The sequence below is a fragment of the Poecile atricapillus genome, chromosome 1 (assembly GCF_030490865.1).
Source record: "Poecile atricapillus isolate bPoeAtr1 chromosome 1, bPoeAtr1.hap1, whole genome shotgun sequence".
Lineage (NCBI taxonomy): Eukaryota > Metazoa > Chordata > Aves > Passeriformes > Paridae > Poecile > Poecile atricapillus.
In genome coordinates, this window is record NC_081249.1 from 120,601,736 (window position 1) to 120,618,079 (window position 16,344).

General features: G+C 42.8%; 1 protein-coding gene across 1 annotated transcript in view; it reads right to left on the bottom strand.

Moving 5' to 3' along the window:
* The window catches only part of KIAA1549L (KIAA1549 like), a 125,341-nt gene that overhangs the window by 31,448 nt on the left and 77,549 nt on the right, over nt 1–16,344 (bottom strand). Inside the window, exons 12-14 of the mRNA XM_058843621.1 lie at nt 12,553–12,743; nt 8,726–8,853; nt 358–536 (exon numbers count right to left, since the gene is read on the bottom strand). Coding sequence (XP_058699604.1) covers nt 358–536; nt 8,726–8,853; nt 12,553–12,743 — 498 coding nt within the window. The remainder of the gene's footprint in view (nt 1–357; nt 537–8,725; nt 8,854–12,552; nt 12,744–16,344) is intronic.

Below are 16,344 nucleotides of genomic sequence, written 5' to 3' on the forward strand. Positions count from 1 at the left end.
CAGCTTGGCACCCAGCTGATATATACATATTTTCATACCCAGCCACAGAATTCAGGTAGGAAAAGATCTTCTTCTGCTTTCTGCCTTCATGACTCATTTTTATAAATAGGAGAGAGGGACACTGGGAGAGTAGGAATACAGAAAGTCACCTCTTCCAAGGCTGCAGGCATTCACAGCTGCCTTGTGAAAGGGCAGATCTTAAACTCTCAGACCTCTGAGCCCACAGTGCTAATGGAACTTTGTACAGCATGAAGGTGAGAAGCTCCTGGCAGCCCTCCACTCTAACAGGCTTAAGATGGTTCCACTTGTGGCTGTAGCCAAGGAAACACCTGGAGACACATAGCAGGCAGTCCTCACCTCCCCATTGATGATGGCAGACTCCTGGCTCCTCTCTGAAGCAGCATGGACAGCAGGGAGAGGCACGGGTTTGATGGCGATGAGCTGCACCGAGCCCGAGGAGGTGTCGAAGGGGTCGATGGCAGACTTGGCGATGTTATCAAAGAGAATCCCTCCTTCCTCTTCATCACTCACGGCCACTAAAGCACATCAAACTCACTCAGCACAAAGACACAGACATTTCTGCTGCATGCTCAGGGGGAAATTCAGCAAGCACACGTTTTGGATTAATGATGTGCTTGGTGCACTCGAGGTGCAGGGCTGGGAAACCTTTACACGGGGAAAAGCATCCCATTAGATCACAGCAAACATTGTGTATTCACAGGATTACCTGTGGCTTCCCCAGAGAAGGTTGACTTCCAATCTGTGCTAATAAGATGGAAAAAAGGAGAAGAATGACACGGGAAGTTGTAGGAAAATTACAGTGAAAGTTAAAAGTCGATGTTTTCCTAGGATTCACATGGAAACACACATACACAAGTGCCCACATGCCAAGGCATCACCTGATCAAACCCAAGAGTGCAACTTTCTTTCCATCTAATGCTGCAATTTTGCTAAAATAAGTAGGTTTCTTTTTCAAAACTTATTAATGCTAAAAATGCCATTTATTAGAATAAAAGCTTTTTCTGCTGTGTGTTAAAAATGCTTAAGAAACTGATGGTATCTAATCTTAATTGTTTTGCAAGCAGACCTCAGGTCTCTGTGAAGTTAAACTGTTAAAATTTCTTAAGAAATTAAGAAAAGGCTTCTCTAAATCTTTAAAATTAAATGGCATGGCAAAGCATCTTTAGTTTGAGATTTCTATATAAATGGATAATTCTTCCCCATGCAATTGGGCCCCTTCTCCTCCAAATTTTCTTTGCAAACCTGCATCACTTTGTCAGCTGTTGAATCTGAAAACTCTTACCCACATTTTGAAATGAAAGAATGACACTAAAGCGTGAGCACAAATTCTACAAAGAGATCCTTGCAAACACTTTTGAATAATTATGCTATTAGAGGGAAGAATGCTTGCTCCATCTCCTAACTGACAGGAGCAGAGATCCTCTGCTAAAGAACAAAGTGGCCTGCTCTAAATTTATTTCCTCTGAAAATACACTCTGATTTAATATTTAATCACAGCACAAATTACAATGGACTTGTATAAACTCAGCAGTTTAGACAGCCAATGATTTTGGTAAGAAAATATTTGACAGTATTTGACAGCAGTAACATAAAGCATGAACCTACTGAGTAAGTTCATTATCTCTGTTTGTGCTCAGTGGGATTAGAGTCAGCACCACTTGAGCTTTTGAGCAATAGATGGGTTAAACCACTGTGTCATTAAATATTGTCCCTGCAGCTCCACAGAACTGTCCCAACACCACAGAGGCTTTAGTGGGTCTTGAATGCCTCTGTCCCTCCTGGCCATGCTCAAACACTCCAGATGTGTGTTAATTAATTAAAGGAAAGAAAAAATAAGGGTGAAAAGAATCAGAAACCACAGATGACAGCTAATTCTGATGGGGAGCACTAACACCACAGAACACCTTCAGTATCAGCTCTCTCAAAACTCCTGCACCTACTGCAGCACTACTGGCATAGAAATGACAGCCAAAAGGGACTAGGAATTGGAATTTTATTCCACCTTACCTCAGCATTTGTTCATTTATAATCTAAAATTTTCCCACTGCCTGTTTTCCACTGGTAGGTGATGAGCAGAGGCTGTGATCTGCAGCCACTGGCACACTGCTATAACCTGCATTGGCAGTGAACCCTAGCAAGCAAGGGAATTTCATCATTTGCTCCTGTCCATCTCCTCCCAAGAGAATTTACAGCAACCATTTGTGAACCACAACAACTCCTGAATTTTGAAAAACAAGCCAAAGGAAGCTCAGAGAAACACTGGAGAAGTCCTGGAATGTTTGTTTCTGCTGTGTATCCCTGCCCTGGGCCAGTCCTCCCACCCCAGCATCTCAGCTGGGTGAGCAACTGGCCACCCAGTTCACCTGGGTGAAACTTCAGGAAACTGCCCACACATTCTTTATAGTCACTCACAATAATCACCCTTGCTTATTACATGGTTTAAAAGTGATGTTTTACATTTCTCTTTTCCAACAGATGTATTCCAGCACTACTGTGGAGTTGCTTACTCCTGCCTGCACTGTGAGTGCAGAGTGAGACTCAGAACCTGAGCTGCAGAAAGGGGCAAAACCCAACTTTATCACTTAACAGCAATTTCCTATCTCTGAAATACCTCTTGCTAGATATCTCACGCCACTGAGATCAAATTTCTCCTCTTAATCTCTCTGTGACTGCAGCTCACCAAGATCTACCCGGAGCAGTCATTTATTCGGGTCGAGTGCCAGGTGCAGTGAAGATCAGTGGGGTCCCTGAGGAGCAGGAGCATCCCTGAAGCTCTGTCTCCACCCAAGACCTGCCCCAGGGATGCTGTCCTCCCATTTCCATGCAGCTCTGCACTATTCCAGCCTGCAATGCCAGCAGGTGGTGCTGCCCACTCGTGACCAGCTGCTCCCATGGAAATTGCTCTGGGACTGCAGATCTCAATGGTTAAAAGACAATTAGACAGGTGAAGTATTGTTTTTATCTAGTTAATAATTTAGAGTTTCAAATAAAATAAAAAAAAAGTGATACTTTTGTCAGCCAAAGGTTTCAATGAGGGCCATGAAAGATTCCTTGTCTCCTCTCTCTTTCCTTTTACTTTGTCTTTCCACCCCTCTCCCTCATCAAAATATGTTGGAATGAAGAAAAAAAGGACTGAAATACTTGCACCTAAAAATAATAAATAAAATTAAGGACATTTAAATTGACTGTGAATCAGGTAACCTTCCAGCCAAACACCTGAAACAAAGATTTGGGCCATCCTGCTCAGAAGCAACTGAAAGATTTTGGAAGCCCTCAGAAAAAGAATGACATCAGTAGAGAAAAACACAAAAAGCCAAAAGTTGGGAAATACTTTCAAGCAAGTGGCCATGCTCTGCCTTTTCTTACATCACTCAATGAAGTCTTTTTGAAGATTTATTTTGCTTGAAGGGCAGGCAAACATTGTAACCATACCTACAGAATACCTGCAGTTTGACAAAGGGCAAGCAATGTCACTTATCTAAAATGTCTCCTTAGGAAAAAGCCCAGATATCAGTATTTCAAACAGAAATCCTGACTCCTGAGCCTGATTTAATAATGGAGAACTAATTTCCATTTTAGAGAAAATCTCTATATAAAGAAAAAAAAAAGGTCTTTTTTCTGTCTTCCAAGTCATTCCATTGGTCAGATGACTATCTCCAGAAAGATAACAAACATGAGCTTTGAGCAATAAAAAACCCCCATCAATTTCTGAAGGAGTTTATAGGCCTATAAGTACAATACAAGTTTCCCAACGTTAGTGTCTGAAGCTATCCAGGACAGAAGTACCTCTCTGTGAGATACTGCAGTGGAACAGAAAACACAAAAACCCCTTCACAATTACACCCAGCTCTGAGGCAGTGCAATGCTAAACCTCTCCCAAATAGCACAAATATTGTATTTTTGGAAGCAGACAGTTTAAACTAATGGGAGCAGCTCATGATTCCTCCTGGACAGTATTTCCCTGGGTGTAAATTCTGCTAAATGCTTGGTGACGTGCCTGAGGTGTTGCAGTCCTGGGTTTGCCTGGGATCCTGAAGCAGAAGCCACCTGAGCAGCTCATTTGAGACCTCCAAAGTGGTATTTGCAGGTTCCCAAGGAAACTGTGTACACAGGGTGAGGACTTGTCCCTTAGCTGCTTGTTTTGTTCCCTTTCTGTGAGAGTTTCCTGTCCTTAAAAGCAGGAGCAAACATCTCTCTCTGTGGCTGTGTCTTCTTCTCCAACCACATCTGCCTCATCTTTCTAAACATCAAAGTCTTTTAAAAAGAGACCACATATTTCATAATGTTTCCAGTGAATCCCTCAGCCCCTTTTCTTGGCTGACACTGCTGTAATAAGTTGGTACATTTACTAATTAAAATTATTTAACTGACAAGGACGAAGAGCATACAAAATACAGGGAAGACATGAGAGGCTACAACAAGCTTCTTTAAGGAAATGGTGCCCCAGGACCTTTAAGAACCTTTGCAGAAATAGTCCTCTGTTTGCACAATAAAACTGTACATTTGTCTTCTTCAGTGCTGACATATCAGTGAAAAATCTCAGCCATCCAGACTGCCACTGGCTCTGATGGCATGAACATCTACATGCTCTTTACACTACTGCATGGATGAAAACTCCTGTCAGACTCAATCAGTGGCACAGCAAAAGTCATCCAGAGGGGAAGGCAAACACAAATGAAGAAATATTTAATTGTGTGACCACTTGAAGATCCCAGATCCCTCAGAAATCTGCTGCAATGGGCACCTTAGCACGGCAGCGTGCAGTATTTTCTTGCCATGGGAACAGCAACCAAAATGGGTCAGAAAAAAAAAGAAAATATAGAGTAAGTCTGAAGAAAAAAAGGGTTTGCAGTCACCAGCAGGATGTTAGCAGGGTCACAGTGCTCTCACTATTTAAAGCAAACAAACAGCAAAAAAAAAGGGCAATGGAAGAAATGGAAACAGTAAGGGGAAGAATGAATCTGTGTCACACAAGCTGAAATCTTGGGAGGAAAGGGAATCAATGTGTAAAGCTTCTGGGTGGTTCAAGAGCAACTGGTGCCAGTGCACAGGATTTCAGCTAAACAGGTGGATTTTATTTATTCTTGGGGATTTTTACCCCCCTGTGGTTAGATGTAGTAATTTACTCCAAAAAGCCTAGGAGTTTGTGGTGAGGAGGTGAAGAACCAGATGAAATCCCTAATTAACACCCTTTTGGGGGAAAATGAAAATACTGCTCTGGGATGAGGGAATGGATGATGAAAAGAGTAGGCTCCCTTCTCTACACCACAAATTCTTCCCAGCACTCAGATTTCTTAGCCTTTCAAAGGCATCATGAAGGGGAATCATCTCACTCCAAATCTGCACAGGTGCTCCAGTGCAGTTGCCAGAGCTCCTTTCTGACTGGATCTTACCTCCAGAGATCTGTCCCTGTTGGCCATGACGCTCTGGAAGCAGCTCTTTCCATTCTGACTGGTACTTCAGCCAGCACAAAAAAAAGGCAGAAGAGGGGTGCTGGATGTTTGTGGCATCCACCAGCTCCCCCAGCTAACTCTGTGTCCAAGCTGCCACATCACTGCCACTAGACAGCATTGCTGTTGCCATATTTCACTTTCTTTTGAGTCACTGTAGGCAGCTGCTCAGAAATTCAAAAAAAAACAGGCTCTGATGCTGAGCTGCCACATCAGACAGAGTGAAAACTAGTGGCCCACGCTTCTGTAGAGTAAAGGAGGCAATGCATCATAGCTTGACAGAGTTACATCCAAAAATCTCTTTGATTTTAGCTAAACCAATAATACAAGTTTTTTTTCCCCTGCTACTTTGCTCCTGTAGACAACTCCTGCCTGAACAAAGGAAATTATAGCCTTAGAGATTGGTATTTTAAAAAGGAGTGAGGCTCTTGACTGAATGACTTCTGAAAAGTTACATCTGTTTTCAAAGACAGTGTCCAAATGATTGGAAAATGAGAAATTGGTCCAGCTGGGGAAGGTTTCTCACACAAAGTTTGACTTTTTGGAAGTGCTGCTTGTACATCTCCACCTGTGGGGATGAGGTTTAAGTATAAACCTGAGCTCCACTGCACAACTTCTTAGCCCAAAGGTTGGGGAGTCATTAGGAATTGATAGCAAATCAAAACTTTGGGTTTCTCTAGAAAAAGAAACAAGCACTCACACTCTCCCAAAGACATTAATGAGAAGGTTGCAAGTTCAAGCACCTAAAGGCTGAAAACAAACCTACATGAATTTCATTGGCTTCACTGACTGAGGAGTTGGTGAAAGGAAAGGTTGCACTGTGGGCTGGTTTAGGTATCCAGGTCTGAGTGGGTTCAGTGATTTGCTTCTCCCTGGATGATGTTTGGTCTGATAAATCATGGGCAGAACTGCTAATATGCTGTTCTTCTCTTCCACATTCTCTTACAAACCCATCTCAGAAACCTCCAGTACTTCTGTTGGCTGATTCATCTATATTACAGTCCTATAACACACATAGCTGGACACTTTTAAAAAATATTTTCATTTTTTTAGGTGTCTAAATTAAATGAATGTAGAACTCATCAACTTTTAGGAAGAAAAATTTCTATTAATATAAGTGTTCCTTGAGGAAAAAACATTCTGTTTTCTTACAAAATCCTATCACTGTTTTATTCAAGTAGATATTTTGTGTTTTCTGTAGAAATAATGATCAGCTGAAGGGTGCTCCTGATCCTCCAAAGCATCACTCCTGAAGCCAAGCCTGTCAGTGTGTGCTGCTTTCACATTGTTCACTCACAGCCCTGACACACTCCATGTGCAGTCAAATTTGACACAAGCCATACAGAATTTACGTACTGAGGTAACATCCAGCGCTGTCACTCTTCCCTGTAACTAAATGTCAGCAAGAAATAGAATCTAAAATTGGTCTGTAACTATGGCAACTAATGAGCCATTCTGACTTGGAGTCCCCAAATCCAGCATGTGACCATCGAGGGATTCATTCCAGTTTGAAGATGCTGCTGAAGATTCTCAGAGAAGAAAATCTGCTGCTGCTTTTGCCGATGTGAGCACCAGAGCCAGCGGCCAGGCTGGGAGCTGGAGCAGGCTCGGGCAAACAACGGGGAGAAAAGCAGCTTCCTTCTGAAAGTGGAAGGCAAAGCAGGCACCAGCTTCTGTGGATGCTAAACTCACTGGGTAAAGGTAAAAACCCTGCAGAAAGCACAAGCTGTCAGAGGTGACAGCGATGTTCGGAATCACAGCACGGGGGAACAGGCTCTGGGATGAGAAGTCATGGGTGCCTTGAGGTTTGGGTTTTTAATTTCAATTTCAATAGACATTCGTGATCACACAGCTCTGAACTCCATTAATTCTGACAAGGGGAGGTCATTTCATCCGCCACAACCACGTCCTCCTTCTCAGAAGCTGTTCTGAAAGGGTTGTTTGAGGAAACTCTCCTAAACATACATTAAAAGATATGCCTACAGCTAAAAGTTTCCCATCTCTTTACCAGGGAACAAGGAATTCATTCCCTTTCATATCTCTGCCAGAGGACCAGGTGACCCTTTTTAGTGGCATGGCAGTCAAGTGAAGAGAGTTCCTCCAGAACTGAAAGCTCTGCCAGATGAGGTGTGTCATGCACAGGTTCCTCCTAAATTTTAATGAAATTGAGATTTAAATTAAAGGGTCACTATTTCCTTCTACTACATTCGTGCTTACTTATTTAAGTAGCTTGTGTATGTTCTAGAAATGCACTACAGCCCAGATCAGAAGGATGTTAGGTGTTATCTAATTCTTTAAAAAAAACAAACAAAACTGAGATTACCAATTTTCTATGAAGATGTAAAACCTAACAAAACAAAAAATACCTTCACTAAATTATTTTGTCTACCCATGTAAACAGCATTTGGAACTGATTTGAATATTGGATTTCCTGGGTGGAGAAAAAGAAAAAAAAAAAGGAAAAAGACATTTAACTGTGGAAAACATAAATGTTGTCTTGTAAAATGATCTACATTTCATACAGTGAAAAAATAATTAACCCCTTTGAAACCTAGAACCTGTTAGCCAGTTTTCTATTCATAAGGAAAACAAAGCTATGGGAACAAAGCTGAAACTCAGGAAAAATAAGCAGAGAGGAGAAAAGCGAGGACAAAAGGGGATTGGGTACTTCTCTCATCAGATGTTCCTGATCCATCTCAAGTCACAAGGTCACCCCCATCAACCAAGGTCTTGTAAGAAACATCCAGCATGACATCCCAGTGCATCAGGAAAAGCTGACAGCAAGTGTTAATGACAAACAGGTGTGCCAAGGGTGTGAGGAAAGACAAAGCACTGGCTGTTTCACACTTTCTCAAATTAATTTTTATCTAATTAATTTGTTTTCATCAGATCTGGGCCAGCTTAGCAGCAGCAGCGGAAGAAATTAACATCCTAGGGATCCACACAACAAAAAAAGCTGTAAACTCTACTAAGAAGCACCACATCTTCATTAGTTTACTGGTATTCCAAGAAAAAAACAAAAAGAGGGGGGAAAACAAAAAAGCAAGAAAACTTGGGAAGTCCCACACACTGGACGGACATCACGGTGTTTGATGGATGTGGAGAAACAGTGAAAGCAGTAAAGGGGAAGGAGAAAACCCAGCAAATGAGCCACACACTGAACACCCAGGGGCTGCTGGTATGAGAAATTGGTTTCAAGTGGTTTCCCTGGTGTGGGCAGGGCAGCGGGAGCGACCACAGCGAACGCTTCTCACCGTTCCTCTTCCTCCCCTCGTCTTTCGCCGCTTTCTGCGGTGCCATCACTTTGTGCAGCGAGCTCCGGCCAGAGCTGGGCTTTCCCGACCCATTGCTGAGGATGGAGCCATTCTGGCTCGGGGACCGGCTGCAAGTAACCATAGCAACAAGGCAGGACGTGAGTTCTTCCTCCTAAAGCTCCTTTCAAGGTTATTTCCTTCGCGCGGTTTGCGCGGCTGAGTTTTCAACAGCGATTTGGTACCAAAAGGAGGCAGAATGGAAACAGCAACACAGCAAAGGATGGGAACACGACTTGGTCAATTAGTTCAGGGCTGGTGGGCATCTTGGGGGCTTGAAATTCAACTGCTCCTCATGCATGAGCCCCAGTGATAAAAGCGCCACCACCAAGGACAAAAAGTCCCATTGGCAATTCACTGTCATTAACCCAGACAAAATAAAGCAGATCTTTGTTTTAGGATGGGTGGCCAAACCAATTCCTTTATTATTTAGCCTGCTTTTGCAGTCAGCTGTTAAACTTGTACAGTCAGCCACAGAATGCAAATGCAAAATGCAAAATACACTCACTCAGTTTGCACGTATGCAAGGTGATAAGAAAATTCTCCTTTTGGTACATACCCCGGTTAAATCAGCGCCCTCATTGGTTGAAACCCCTAAGAAAATGCTTGTTTTAGTGAGCTGGTTTTAATTGCATATCCCTGTCCTGCAAGTGGTCCCTGCCCAGGGTGAGGAGGGAGGGCAGGGCAGAATCTCTGTGCCTTCAGTCCCAGCGAGGAGCAGGGACAGAAATGGGCAGCGTGCTCTGAGACCAAGCTCCCACCACACCTTCTCTGCTTTTTTGGGGTGGACAAGTTACTCAAATCCTAATGCACAAGTTGGGAAAAGCAGGCCACAGCACAAAACAGTACATTTGGTGCTAGTCTGCATCCAGACACAGTCACGTTATTTTTACATGTGAAACTTGCTACAAAGGGAATGAAAACACTCCACAGGACCTGTGCAGTGATTCACAAACCTTTCTGCAATCTACCATTGAGTTGTCATGGGCAGTGACAGGGTGATGTGAGGAGGTTACATTAGAGGAAAAAAAATGGGCCTAGTCACACAGGCTTCCATTTACAGAGAAAAAGAATAAAATCAAATTCTATTGCTGTCACAACGGTTTTATAACCAGAAAATGGTACTAAAACAAAACAACTTTCAAAGCCATCCTGTAAATCATTGCCAATACTGTATCATCAGCTTGAAACATTCATTTACCTCCAGGTCTGGCCACCCTGCCTGGTGTAAGTAGAAAGCATTTACTGTGGGCAGAACTGCAAGGGACAAATGTGAGAAAAGCAATTCTTGGGGATTCACTTTTGAAGATAGCCTAGGTGAAATATGTATAATTTAATACTTTCCAGCTACAGGGCTCTCAGAGAACTCAGCCCAGTCCAGCCTGAGGGTTTCCTTGTGAAATTCTATTGAAAATAAGTGTTCTCGAGATTCCTCCCTATAAACCTGTCTGTCGCTGCTAAATGAATAATCCCAGCCCAGTAAAAAGAAAAATCCATCCAGGGACAGACCAACACCTGGAGAAAATCTGCTCAACTTGGGAACACAGAAAAGAAGAGCATGGATAGCTTGCACAACGATTTCTGTGGTGACACTAATCCCAATAGTCATCCTTTTTAAGTGGCCCTCACATTATTAACTGAGAAGTTTCTTTCAGTGGTGATAGCAGAGAAGATAGTCTGATCAGTTACCAGCCACTTCATGGCTGTCTGGTTTGAATTGACCTTTTCAGGCTGTAAAGTACCCTGAATGAAAGAGCAAACACATAAAGGTCAAGAAATATTTCTTCATCTTCAGCAAGCATCAAATTCCATTTCCAGACACTGCTCCTGGGAATGAAAAATACTGAAATTCTGCATGTTCTCACTTACTCAAGTAATCACCCTAAGGGAGGGAAAACTAACTCTTACTTATTTGCTTAGAAGGGCAGCAAGGTTCAGCACATTTTATAATGAAAATAACTTTCCTGGATTGAGTTTGCTCATCAGCATTTGTTTAAAAGGGTGCAGATCAAGTGGTGGATTTTTGCACTCACTCAAAGGACTGAGCAAAGTGCTTAATCACTTTGGTTAGAGGATTAATTATAACAGGGCTGGTTTACATTTTTTATGTGTGTTTACACGTGGCTTTGGAGAGGCTTCAAAACATTTTAAAGAACAATTCCTGCAATGACTTGACCTGCCCAGCACCAGCACCAGCTGCGGGTGTCACGGGCATCTTCCATTTGTCATTTCCTCAAAGGATGGAAGACTTTGAAGGGGACAGGTGCTGCTTGGTTGACAGGGACTGTAGGACCTAAACCTCACATTTCAATGGCTTGTAGTGTGAACAACCCCTCACTGGCACTGAATGGCAGAATAAGTTTATATCCAGTTGCAGCTGGCTCGCTCTCCTCTCCTGGTGCGCCCTGCAGACAGCTCTTCCCACATTCCAGGTGATTCACTACACAGCCAAAGGAGTAGGACAAACCAGGCAGCAGCTCAGGATCCTTCTGGCTGTTTTTCTGCAGGGAAAACCTCAGCTGATGCCCACTGGGGATGTCTACCCCCCGAGAAGAGCAGCAGTGTGTGTCCTCCAGCCCCACACCATGCTGGCTGACACCTCCCCATCCAGCATGTGTGTGCAGCAGCACTGTGCTGAGTATTCCAAGCTTTCCCACTATTCCAAAGAGGTCAGTGCTGGATGAGATGAGGTGACTCAGCTAGGAAGGCTTGGTTTTCTCCAGAATTTCTCTGCATTAGTCAGCTGCTTTCCTTGTATGTTATCAAATCCCTTCAAGAAGCCAGGCCCGTGTAATGTCTGAGAGCTACACAGCAACAGTTCCCTCTGTTCAGGCTGTTCACCTAACAGGTTTATTTTCCTCTCTTCCCTTCAATATCTATCCTCAGCTCCACTCTCATTTAATACCAGGGAGAGAGGGTCAAGTAAAAACTGGCCTGAAAGCATGCAAAACAGCTGGGATAAAGGGATAATCAACTTTCCTCGCCTTGACAAGAAATATTCTGCTGTTCTGTCGATGGCTGAGGGAAGGTGAAACTGAGGTAAAACTTCCTGACAGGAAAGGCAGGAGAGAACAGATTGCTGGAGGAGGTTGTGATCATCCCACCAGTGGAAGACCTTAAAATAAGGTAGATAAAGTTGAGTTAGGGGGGTGTTGGACCCTGCAGCAGAGAGGAGGAGCAGACAGCTTCCTGGGGATCTTGAATCCATGATCCTAAAAGCCTAGAGACTTTATTATGAAGAGAGTGAACCTGGGACACTTTACCCTAGACACTGACATTATCTAGTCTATTCTTACACTTCAGAAGTTTTGTCCTGCTGTAGATGCTTTGGATTTAGAGGTCTTCCATAATTTAGTGGGTGTTTAGGGTTTCCCCTGGTGCTAGTGAAGGCACTGGCTCCAATTCTGGAGTGACAGAGCCTGCCAGTGGAGTGACAGCAATTCACAGTGGCTGAGAACCTGTCTTTTGGCTCCTTGAGAGATTTCCAGTGCTCATGCTACAGCTCTCACGTTTCATTTGGGCTCATCTCTTGTGCAACACCAACACTCCCATAAAAAGCCTCTTCACCTTCTCGGTAAGGCTCCACTTGGTTTTATCTCATATTTTGCAGCAGCAGAACATCCAGCACAGACCAGTGTTATGCCAAGGATAAATCCTGGAGAGGAGCCATGTGCCACACACAGAGCCTGGGTGCCAGCCCTGACAGCAACCGGCAGCACATATCCTATTAACCCTTTCCTCTGTGGAAAGGCACAGGTGCCAGCCCATACCTTTTCCTTGTTTCATTGGATTTGGCAGTTTTGATGGTGCTCCCATCCTGGGTAGTTTCTCTCTCCTGAGAGGCAGGAGCATCTCTGACTGGAAGTGGAAGGATGACAGTCTCCTGAGTCACAGGTAAAACCTCATCCTCTGCTCCCTGCTGGCCCAAGTGTTGCTTGGCATAGTCAAAGCCTTGTACTGGCTGCAAAAATAAAAATAAAAAAAGGAGAAATAACAGAAATTTCCAGCATGTGTTAGATTCAATATAAATTTTCAAATTCAATGTAAAATTTTTCACTCTTCCTTAACTTTTTAAATTACATAAGTGACAGGTAAAAATACATCGATTACCATGTGAATGCCCAACAGGAAACCAATTTTCTGATGAGATCTCCATTGCACACATTTTAAACATGATCAGTTAGTATAAAATTGATCTTGGCTAACCTTTCTTACCCTGCTGCAACACCCTCAGAGATTACTTTGACAGACAGTGGGAGAATGAGAATGTGGAAGAAAAAATGAGGAGTAAAAAAAAAAAAAAAAATAAAACCACACAGAAAACTTTCTCTGACAAAACCCTTGTGTTTCCAAAGGAGGTGGGAGTGATTTATTCCCAGTCAAGCCAAAGTAAAAAAGGCACAGATCAGAAAGTTTCATGGGCAAGATTTTCCAGAAAAGAATCTTTTTCAGATCAGTGAAATTAGATTTCCCCTGGCTTGCCAGTTGCCTACTGGGAAGGATATTACTGACTTCACTTGTTTCTCTTGGGAAGTGGCATTTCATCAGAGCCTTGCAGCAAGGCAGTTCTTGCCCAGCACAACTAACACATGCCTTCTGGGCAAAGCAGCCAAGGAAAGGTGGATTCTCTCAATGGAAAAATTAAACATTTAGACAAAAGTTGACTTTCCAAATAGCATTTTCAATTAGAAGGGAAAGAGAAGGGGGAAAAAAATAAAAATACAAAAAAAATCCAGCATTATCTGTTGGGGAAAAAAATAAATAAATCACTCAAAGAGATTCCTGACCACCTCTGGAAAATGTTTTCCTTTACACTAAATAAAATTAACTTACCAAAAATGGGAAGGTTGCTCTTCCTGAAGTAAAAAGACTATTGACAAAATACTAAGGACCACAAAACACTTGAAAGTTGAGAAAGTGGTGATTTTAAACCTCACACATAGCTTGGGAAATACTTTAGCATTAGCTCATGACTGATTAGTCTCTCCATGTTCCTGTCATGTCATCATTGAATATTTTAGTTCCAAAAGCAAATCAGCAGGAGAAAAAAAATTGCTGCTGGCACAGAAAAAGGAGGAGCTCTGAAAAGCATTTTCTCTTGTTGTATCCCTCACTTAAACTGGGCTGCAGCAATAAATTCAGATACATTTCACAGGTGATCTCAGTCTGACAAGAATGGGGCTGTTCTGCACTTTTTGAAACACAAAAAATGTTTTTTCTTTATGTGGACCTGCATGGCATTCCCAAACTGCTGCCCAGACTGAGGCTAATGGTTCCTAATGTGTTTCCATACTTCAGCATTCCTCTGATAAGAAGCTTCCATGCATTAAGGAGCAGACAAGTCCACAAATCACCCCCGTGGAACTTGCAATATATCAGAGAAATGCCCTCACCATCACCCCTCTATGGCAAGCAGGGTATCACAAAACAGCCACCAAATGAGCCACCAAATATTGAGAGTCACAAAACAGGCAGCAAGTGAGGAAAGGGAAGCAGAAGCTGTGTGAAGAACAGCTAGGGAGAAATGCTGCACAATGTCCTACACAATAATACTGTTAACTATAATAATGTTGTTCAGCCTCATCGTAAATATTAAGTGTCAGTTGAGACACCCCTGAATATTCTGAAAGAAGGTAACAAGAGAGAAGTGATTAAATCAGTTATTTTTCCCTCCATGCCTTTGAAAGAGTAAAATGAGCTTCAACTTTGTATCTTATTTTTAAAAAAATCCACAAACCAAAAAAAAACCCCTCCAGACAAAAAACAAACCAAACCAGAAACAGCAGGACATGAGAATTACTAAAGAATTCTGCAGTGTCCCAGCTCAGATCTGCCACAGGAAGAAAATGAAGGATTATTTTAATCAGAGTTCTACTTACCACCATGTCCAGTAACAAACTGCAATAAAAGGAGAGCTGAGAAAGTCATCCTCATCAGCAGACATATTGCATTAAATAAAATTTGCTCTTGGATCCCTGCTCTGTAAAAGCCCAGAGGAGCAGATGGCTCTGCACCCCTGGAGGGAACTGGCAAGGCTAAATCACGATCAGGCACTGCTGAAGCACTGCAAACATCCAGGACTTCCAAAATACTGACAAAGTCTGCAGGACTGAGATTCAAGCAATATTGCTTTTGAAATAATAAATTGATAGAGAGACACCACACTGCCTGGCAAAGGGCAGACTGAATACAGAGAGTTGTTTATGGGATACTTTGCTCTTGTAATGATGAATGATTTTCTTGTAATGAGGGAGGGAAAGGAAGGAGAGGAAGGAAGGAGAGAGAGGAAGGAGAGGAAGGAGAGGAAGGAAGGAGAGGAAGGAAGGAAGGAGAGGAAGGAAGGAAGGAGAGGAAGGAAGGAAAGGAAGGAAGGAAGGAAAGGAAGGAAGGAAGGAAGGAAGGAAGGAAGGAAGGAAGGAAGGAAGGAAGGAAGGAAGGAAGGAAGGAAGGAAGGAAGGAAGGAAGGAAGGAAGGAAGGAAGGAAGGAAGGAAGGAAGGAAGGAAGGAAGGAAGGAAGGAAGGAAGGAAGGAAGGAAGGAAGGAAGGAAGGAAGGAAGGAAGGAAGGAAGGAAGGAAGGAAGGAAGGAAGGAAGGAAGGAAGGAAGGAAGGAAGGAAGGAAGGAAGGAAGGAAGGAAGGAAGGAAGGAAGGAAGGAAGGAAGGAAGGAAGGAAGGAAGGAAGGAAGGAAGGAAGGAAGGAAGGAAGGAAGGAAGGAAGGAAGGAAGGAAGGAAGGAAGGAAGGAAGGAAGGAAGGAAGGAAGGAAGGAAGGAAGGAAGGAAGGAAGGAAGGAAGGAAGGAAGGAAGGAAGGAAGGAAGGAAGGAAGGAAGGAAGGAAGGAAGGAAGGAAGGAAGGAAGGAAGGAAGGAAGGAAGGAAGGAAGGAAGGAAGGAAGGAAGGAAGGAAGGAAGGAAGGAAGGAAGGAAGGAAGGAAGGAAGGAAGGAAGGAAGGAAGGAAGGAAGGAAGGAAGGAAGGAAGGAAGGAAGGAAGGAAGGAATCAGCCCCTCCCCTATTTGTATACCCAGGTCCAGTTTCACTGTCTTTTTTTCTCTGTTCCCTTTATCAAACTGATAAAGCTTGTTTTCCCATGGCCTGCAGCACTTGCTTTTGCTTGTGTGTCTTAGACTACAGATCTTATCTCTCTTTACCTGCAAACTTATTCTTTCATGGTCTAAAAAAAAATAAAAGGTGAGGGAACAAATGAGATTCTAGACTTTAAAAATGGATGCTGTGAATTAGAAAGCAAGGGAGGTAAAAGTTAGCATCCATCCAAAACCTCAAAGCAAAAACAGTTGCTTAAAATAAAAACAGCATTGAAATAGCATTAAAATAAAATCCCATCAGAATTTCACCAATTTGAATTTATACTACTTTTCATTTTACATCTAGAGAGAAAATTGAAAAAAAAAAGCTATTTTTCAATTTTCCTTTTCCCTGCAACTGCATCCAGATGTCCCTGACTGCTGAGGCAATTCGGAACAGCAACACAGTTCCCAAGAGAGATCCCATAAACTACGCTGCGTACCAGAGGTCATTTTGCAAACTTCATTTATTTACCCTTCA